At 38.2% G+C, this 9,209-nt stretch overlaps 1 protein-coding gene across 2 annotated transcripts in view; it reads right to left on the bottom strand.

Annotated features, from left to right (window-relative positions):
- Window positions 1–382: 382 nt before the first annotated feature.
- CRYBG1 (crystallin beta-gamma domain containing 1) overlaps window positions 383–9,209 on the bottom strand; it is a 64,689-nt gene continuing 55,862 nt past the window's right edge. For both annotated transcript variants that reach the window (XM_063153099.1, XM_063153100.1), the window contains exons 19-22: window positions 8,920–9,043; window positions 7,608–7,766; window positions 4,584–4,746; window positions 383–2,051 (exon numbers count right to left, since the gene is read on the bottom strand). In XM_063153099.1, coding sequence (XP_063009169.1) covers window positions 1,963–2,051; window positions 4,584–4,746; window positions 7,608–7,766; window positions 8,920–9,043 — 535 coding nt within the window. In that variant the 3' untranslated portion in view covers window positions 383–1,962. The remainder of the gene's footprint in view (window positions 2,052–4,583; window positions 4,747–7,607; window positions 7,767–8,919; window positions 9,044–9,209) is intronic.

Raw genomic sequence — 9,209 nt, 5'->3', positions numbered from 1 at the left:
GTAACTTCCCCTGCAATTATGCAGGTGGATTGAAGGAAAGTGGCAACTTCTTAAGTGAGAGCTGTCCATTTACTGCAGTACAGCTGTGGTGATGCACAAACCACGTCATGCAATGCTTCCACCAGGGGACAGAAGTGGCAGCTGTGTGAATGGTGGCCCTGTGCACAAGTGCTTATACAAGTGCCTGTACAAACATGTGCAGAAGAATCTTCTTGCATAGAAGAATCACCCATTCCTCAGAGCCTGCAGCTATTCCACACTATGTATTCACTCAGGGGCTGGCTGTGGCAGAGGAATTATGGACAGAGATGGGCACAAAATGAAAGCAAAACTAACCATAAAATGTAATTTTTCTACCTTTAAAAATGATTTCAGTAAAACATTACCTAACTTAAATTTATTTGTAAAATGCTATATTATATATAGCAAGAGCACATCAATATGACAAAGTACCACTGTTTGGAACCAGTAACATCATATTTTCTATTAAGGACTAAAAGCAGCACATTTCAGAGAAACAAAACTTCAGTGCTTCTTTACAAAAGGAAGAAAATTAGTAAGGCACTTCCTCTAGGGTGCTAATAGCAAAAGCACCAGTATCCTTTGAGGCAATACAATAGTAATGAAAATGTTAATTTTAAACAGATTTACTATGCAAGACAAAGGCCTGGATGCTCCTCAGAGCAGCTTGTAATAACACTGGTCTAAGCCAGAACAAAACACAGCAGCATAGTACCAGAGTCTGTATTTTACCTTTTTGCCAACATTATCAAGGAAAACTAACATGACCAGGTTCAAAGCAGAGCAACAGAAGGACCTCCTGCAGTCATCAGAACATCCCACAAGCTCTTTACTAAACCAGGAACACTTACTGGGAATGGGCACAGCCCTCCTGGCTGGGCACGTATCCAGGCCTGGCTGTGCCCCTTCCTAGAGGAGTCTGACACTTCTGTCCAACAGGGAGCCAGGAGCCCACCACTATCATTGCTTTTCAACAGCTCCAGAAATACTGGGGAGTTGGGCATTCTCCATGTTGGTAAGCCCAACAGGCTGGAAAACTCAATAACCACAGTGCTCACAGGCTGTTGTAGTCATCTATAGCAATTCTTTCTCTAAGAATTCTTGTTTCCTATACAATTTTGGAGTTCAGTAAGATTCTACTTACTGAAACTGTTTTAGAAGGTACAAATATCTTGGCAAAGAAGAAAAATACCCACAACTCAAGAAGTTAGGCGACCTAGAAAATGGGCACATTCTTCACATTCCAATGCATCCTTTTGCCAGCCTTCTCTTTTTCTAACAAAGTATCTGCTACTTTACATTCTCTATGCATGAGAAAATCTAGATTTTTTTTTTCTTAATTTAGGACTTACTATGTTAGCATACTAACTATACTTGAAGCCACATGTTAACATATCTTTGGATGTGCTGTACTAGCAGTCTTTAAACTTTCAGTAAACATAAGTTTGTTCCAGTGAACCAAATATATTAATTTCCTGTAGTGAGTATTTCTCTATACTACAGCCCACAGGTCCAAGTTGCTATACCCACATACACACTGCTCTCCTGTCTTTTATAAAATAAGTTACACTTACTGACTATTCTGGGTTAACTACTTGCTGACATCATTGTAACTCCATGGGGTCTCTCCTCACGGGGTCTCCCTCAGTTGTTCCCTTCTAGCCTGAGGCATACTGCCAAATCTCTGTCCAACACTGAATTGTAAGGATTTAAAAACAAAAAAAAAAAAAAAAAAAAAAAGGAAGGTTTTGAGATACTCAAGCTTTTATAGGGGAAATAATCTTGGATAGGGAGGTGAAATAATTCTGTTGCTTGTTCTTTTAAGATTGTGAAGAAAAGACAAAAGTCTCATCGTTGATCCTGTATCGTTCAGAGATGGCAGTGCCAATTCCAATGTCCAGAACAGTGGCCAATCCAAACATCATCTTTGCTTCACTGGGTTTATACAACCAGTGGTTCCCAACACTGTGTTAACTTTTCTTCATTGACTGTGTTGACAACAACATGGTCACAGTCATACTGAGTGCCTCCTGTAGAGAGAAATGTCAAAGAGGGGAGGTTATCTTTCAAATAACAGACAAATACTCTAGGTTTAGAAAAGCTCTGTAAGAGCTGGTGTAGACAATTTATCTTCAACCACAGCTCTGAGAGAACAAACGTATCTTCATCACTGCCTGCTTTTGGAATTTATTTTTGAAACAGTTTTTGAATTAACCAAGATCAGTCTGCCTTATTCTCTCCACCCCTTTAGCAATTCAGTTTCTCAGCTTTTTCAGCCTGGATGGAAAAGGAAAGAAACACTGCAGTACAGTCAGGTGCAGCTCCCTGAAGACTGTCACTTCCCAAAAGTCACACTTGACTATTCAGTTTTCCTGCAACAATTGTCAATTGGCTCTAAAAACAGAGTGAAGATGTTTAGATGATGAAGTCCTTCTGCTACCAGACAATACACACGTGACCAAGTCAGAGACAAGGTCTGGCACTCATTTACTCCTTGCCATTATAATCCTTTATTTTGACCAAATGAATCACAAGTCATCATGCCCAATGTATCACCCAGTGTTCAGCTGTTTCCACTGGCAGCTGAATGTATCTGAATGCAAAATAGAAACATTTCTTAGGAGAGCTAATCTACTTATGTGGTACAATGCCAAATATGTTCTCATAGAACATAGAAGAAACTGGGAAGACACATTTGACTGGAGCTGAAAGTCAGAAGTGGTGGTTTTTTCCCCTCAGATCTAGTATGTACTGCAGAAATGTAGGACACGTGCATTTCCTGCAGTACAACACACCTGCAAAGCAGGTGCTGTTCCCACTGAAAGGAGCCATTTGTGCTGACCACTTATACAAAGCACCAGGACGGTCCCACAGACATTGTCTTTTTGTTCTGAACCCCCACTGCCTCACCCTCCCTGACTGAGCAAAAGACAAGCCTGGCAGCTGAAAGCTTATGATGACTCTTAACATACTGAGCTATGTAGTTAATATTATTTTTTTTTTGTAGCTCAGTTATCACTGTGAGTGCAGAATTTTTTTTAAGTGGTGTCTGATAGAATGTAAACATGTTAAGATGGGATTTTGTTTTTCAGTGGATAGAGAGACAATTTACTTTGATAGCATGATGCTCTGGACAAGGTTTTGTGCTATGCCAGTTTATCCACAAGGTGGCATTGGCAACTGCACAGTTTGCTGTGCAAATAAATGCACAACTGCATTCATTTACTGAGGAATTCTTTAACACACAATTTGTGGTCTGGAACGGATCGGCAGAGTTGGCAGAAACAGGCAATGTTCTTACTAGGCTTTCTCAAATAAAAGCTACGTGTATCTACTGTTTTGTATTTATTGTACAGATTTACTTTGTTTTAAAGCTAAGAGTGCATCAGTACTCCCACTACCAGGCCTATCCATTGTAAAGTTCTTCAATTATAAATGCAGAATTGCTTTTAACATGATTTACTGAAGAAAAGGCAATGCAGTAGTATTTCTGCTTGTTTGGAACAGGCTCCCCAGAGAAGTGGTCACAGCACCAAGCCTGATGAAGTCCAAGAAGCTTTTGGACAATGCTCTCAGGCACATGGTGTGACTATTGGGGTGTCTCTTGCAGGGCCAGGAGTTGGGCTTGGATGATCCTTATAGGTCCCTTCCAGCTCAGGATATTCTATGATTGCACACGATCAGTCCTGTTTAGTTCTAAAGTGCTGGCTGTTGACTGTGCTATTTTTCTGGTTGGTTTGGGTTTTTTTGGGGGGTAGTGGTCATTGTAATTGACATAATTAATGTCACAGCATCAATTTTAAATCAATTTAAAAACAGCTAAAAAAATAATAGAACATATATAGAAAATTATTACTCCCTTCACCCAAAAAATCAGTTATGTAAGAACATCTGATTATACTAATTCTGCTAATCAATCAATCTGCTACTTTTTAGACCTTCTGTGAAGCTCTGAAAATGAAGTTCAGAAAGAGTATCTACACAAATCAAATTACTATGACAAAAGTGATTCCAAAATACACATCAAGTGCTCACAGACCCCAGGCTGCTATGGCAGAATCTCACACTTGCCATATAGGCATAGCCATTAACAAACAAAAGAACCCCACCGTTTTGCATCTAATCACATCAGTATACAAGCCTGCATTTACATCAGTATACAAACCTGCTTTTGCTTTCCTAATATCCTTTGGCTATTGCATCTACAACTGGTATGTAAGAAAATTTGCACTTACAGAAATTAAAGTTAATGAAAAGTTAGGTTGTTCTTGCTTCACCCTTTTAAATAATCATATTCACATTGCCTAAAAATTAAGTGAGGCTATCTACAGTGAGTGGTCACTGAGAATACAAGATAAGCAAGTACTGTGGGTTACTAAATTGTATGTAGGAGAAATTAAATGAAGTCTTAGGGCCTGTATAATTCAGGAGGTCAAACTAGCTGATCGGGTCTTTTTTGCTTCTAGATTAAAGCAACTAAAGCACCATCCTTAATTTAGTGTGTATCCCACTGCAAATACCATGTAATTAAGACCCAATGTAATGAGATAACATTTGCTTACCTTTGATATCTAAAACCAGCTTGGGTTTCATCTTGCTATAAATTCTGCCATCGGGACTAATATGCCAATATTGTTTGTCTTCATTCCGTTCAAATGACAGACCGAGTTTAGAGCCAGGAGTTATAAGATTTCCAACAATTGCCAAGCAGCAATCCTCTGCCATCTGTGTCATCAGAAAGGCAACAGCAATTACTCCAAATGGCCTTACTTCTACTGTCCACTGTTTTTTTTTAATCAAATTGGAGAGATATCATCAGGTGAGAAGAGAATTTAGGAATGACTTTCCCCCCAGGAATCCATTTTTGCCCCAAACTCAAGACTTATCTTTCTTTTGTTCCTGTTTATTCCAACACTCTCTTCTACACAGGAACATTAAAGTGACTATGGTGTATCAGATCAAAAGGAACAATTAGCACCTGTCTATAGCAGTGGCCAATAACTGAAGATTACATTGATACCGTGGAAGATTAAATTGCCAGTACTCTTGTATGAAGTATGTTCTTGGTTATCTCTTCCAGGCTACAGCAACTGCCAGCCCAGAGACTTTTCCATGCATCCTGGAATCTTTAATGCTCATCTTCTGTCCTGTGTATGAATTTATTAGTCACTACCCACCAAGATCAGAGTAACCCTTTCATGTGAACTCCCTTGTGTATTTTAACCCTTCCATACTGTGGCAAGCAGTTCGAAATCCTAACTACCATTATTTAAAAAAATATATAAATTAAAAATAAATTTAGATGCAAGTAGTTTTATTTGATGTGCTCCTCATCCCTGGATTATTTTAAAGGATGTGTTGTCTATGCTATGTTTGCAGAGACTACAAGCACATCATCCCTAAAAGTGTACCCTTTGTAGGCTAAAATGTCCTCACTATTTTGTCTCTTCCTTGCAATAGAGGCTCTCCATTTCCTCTGAACATATTTTTTTCCTAAACATTTCTAGTTTTGCAGTAACCTTTTCATAAAGAGGACATAGCTGCACAGTATCAAGTGTGTGAATTTCACAGGGTATAACAGTAATATTTGCTTCTTTGCTCTACACTTTTCCTAGTCACTTGTATTACTTGAATCCAAACATCTGCAAATGTCTTCTTGGTTAAAAAAAGAGCTGGCAAAAATCAAGGTTATTTCAAAAGAGTGTTAAGGCTGTATTACTAAGTAACAGTCATTTTTTCTACATAAACAGTGATTTTCAGTAGATCATCATAAACTGCACCTTTAAACTACTGAATGCACTTCTGTGGCAGACTGAACAACAATGACTGAACATCTGTCATTGTTGAAATGGCCCTAAATTATTTTACAAGTAATTTTGAAAGAACTTTTTCTTGAAAAAATCATACTTGTGACTGTCATAATCTAGAATTAAAGAAAGTTGATTTGGTTGTGAAATTCTCACTGGTATCTGAAGCATTCTCTAGTGGGACAAGGAGAACTCTGAGCTTAGACATTAGGTCCACTAGGCCAAAACTTCACTCATCTCCATGAAACTCATGAAGAGTAAGGAGACTTGCATTCACATCTATTTCTGAAAAAAGAGAATGACTTTCATATCTTGCTTACTGGTTATCCCACATACTTGAAACAGCCCTTCCTTGAAAACCCCAGGCACAGCTCAAGGTCCCATCTCATAACTCAGTCACTGAGATGACCCAAGCTTACAGGAAGGTGCAGGTTCTTCCAGTGACCTGTGTCTGCCTCTGTGCAGGTAGTTACCCACCCAGGAACTCTGTTTTCTTTGGAATATGTGGGTGAACCCAATTTCTGGTTTGTGCAAAATGGATTTACTACCATTCACCAGAAACATGGCAGAGCTCTGTAGGAGTTCAGTCACTTAAGATCAATGTTGCCAGCTTGCACTCTGCACTAAGCTACCTGATTCCTATACAGCACAAGCCATGTGTTTTCTGTGCACAGAAAAACTGCTTTATGAGATACAGAAAAAGGGCAAAAACCAGGAGCATTCATCCAAAGCCATATAATACCACACTGTCTCAATATGAAAACTTGTTGACATGTTTGAGAAGCACCATCAAAAGAGAAGTCTTTTGTACGTCATATTAAAGCTTTTAGCTTACTTTGCATCGTTTTGCTGTCTGCATAAATCTCTTTTACAACTGCATGTGTCCTGTAAACATGTCCAAACAATGCCTTAGCTTATTAACAGTAAGATTCTTCCCTCCAGCACAGATGACATAGTTATAAATGGCTCCTTTGAAGTTATACAATCCTATAGAAAAAGTTCACATGATTCTTTGCAGTCAGGCTGTTTAACAGTATTAAAGTAACTTAATTTTCTTTTGGCTGGCATCCCTACCGAAGACTGTTCATGTTCTAACATTATATGAACTGTGCATACCTCTGCTCACCTCAATGACAATTTGCACATGATTAGTTTTATGGACTGTGAGAAAAGTAGGGCTTCATTTGGAAACTTGCACAGAAGAAAGGAAAAAGGATGGATTTGACTAATACAGGGATAACCAGAAAACAAACAAAAAACTCCAAAACAAAACCAAAAAAACCCCACCCCTAAATGGCACAAAAGAGTGGGATTTTATCTTTAAGCTTGCTTAAATGCAGAAGAGGATATTGTCCTAGGGTGACTTTAGGATGTTTATATTTTTAACCATCTGTTTCCTCCCAAACCTTCCTCCCATTTGCTCTAAACCAGTACAAATACCAACCTACATTACACTAACTGTCCTACTGCAAGGTGTGCATAGTTCAAAATATTATCAGGAAGGGTCTCTCTCCTGCTTTGATACTTTTGCAATACTTTCTTTCCAAATTTCCATTATATCAAAAAGTATCATACAACTAGTTTGTATCACTTGAAAAAGCTGGAGTTGGTTAAAACAAAACAACACCCACAAAAACCAACTCCCTACAGAAAGATTACATTATAGCTGAAACAGATTAAGCCCATAAAATAAATGAAGATGCTGCAGTAGGAATTAAATTCATAAAGCCCTACTACTGGAGAGGAAAAGAGAAAATGCACATTGAACTCAAACCTTACCCGACACCTTATGAATCCATCCTGATAAACCCAGATTTGATCATCTGAGTCTGTATCTTCTGCAACCTGTATTCTGAGAAGATTCAGATTATCTAGGTTGCCATCAGCTGACATGAATTTTCCTGTTTCCTTGTTTCGAAGCCTGAAGTACACACGTTTCTGCACAAAACACAAGAATTCTTTAACCACAATCTCAGCAGAGAACACATCCTGCTCTGAGTTAACTTCAGAGCAGTTACTGTCAGTGCTGAACCCCAAACCTCCCTCTCTTTCTGAAAGTTTAGGTTTTTAATTTGAGAATGTAATGCAGAAGCCCATAAACATCTGGACAAGACAAGCTGTGAGAACTCACCACTCTGCATGGAGAGTTTTGGGCTTTCCTATGTACTGAAATCAGCACACAGTGGAAAGCTAGAAATTTTTAATTCAGAGCAGAATGAACTTTTCTCTGCTAATTCCATTCCATATATGCTCTAAGCTTTCATTAAGGGTGCACTTGTGTGGCCTCTTACACATGAACACTTCTGTTCAGACAAGCTCTCAGCAGGGCAGTCAAAATGCATTATTCCTAATTCTGCTTAAGGCTATGCAAAGACAAAGCTATGACAGCAAATAAAGCTGGTTACAGGTACAAGTAACCTATGACTTAGAAAAAGCTGTTTCTCCAATGAAATATGGCTCAGCAAGAACCTCAAATGTTAAAGCTCCCAGGACTGCTGCATCATTGGACAAGATCACATGGAACAAAATATTATACATATTTATAGAGCAAAACATATTTATAGAGCAAAATAAAGAGTGCATGACAAGAATAAATTTTGCATTAGATTTGCAAATTATTCTGCCAAATAATAAACAGGGAGGGACTTTTCCTCTTAAATCAACACAAAATCACTACTAACTGAACTATTTTTTTTTTAACCAATTTTCTTGTTGTTCCATAAATAATGCAGACAGTATGCCAGCAACCAGTCTGGGTGCTAGTTATGAAACAACTTTAAATCATTTCTATGTAGCAGTTATAGCCATTATTTATTAATCCTTAATTAATCCTTATATGCTGTCTTCTGTACTTTGGTTTAAAGGATGCTTAATTAACAGTTTAAGCTGTTTAACTGCAAAGCCATGTAACATATTCAAACAGCTTTTATTACACACAAAACTCTGGATTTCTTTACACAATTGCCAATGTTGAAGTTTGTCACATGCCTGTGACAAGGCTGTAATGCTGCTTACAGCTGCATAATATCTCCCCAAACCCCATGACAAGATATAAATTAGTGCTTGACAAGTCATGTCAGAGCCCACTCACCTGCAGTAAAGGTCTCAGAGAACCTATCTGACAAAAGCCACTGGCTTTACACCAATCTGGAATTTCATTTGGTGTTAACATCATCTGACGTCCCCTGTAATTACTGTGTTCATAAATTATCCATCTATGAGGAGAAAAAATTAGACAATGTTTTAACTGCCAAATTCTGCTTTGGAATCAATAAATGAGTTTAATAGAAATCTGTCCCACAATATAGTAGTGTTTAGCTTTGGAAAGCCAATTACCTTCTTTGTAACAGGGCTTAAAAATAATAAAATAACATCCTGATT

The sequence above is a fragment of the Melospiza melodia genome, chromosome 3 (genome assembly GCF_035770615.1).
Source record: "Melospiza melodia melodia isolate bMelMel2 chromosome 3, bMelMel2.pri, whole genome shotgun sequence".
Classification (NCBI taxonomy): Eukaryota; Metazoa; Chordata; class Aves; order Passeriformes; family Passerellidae; genus Melospiza; species Melospiza melodia.
This window is presented reverse-complemented; position numbering and strand designations above follow the sequence as displayed.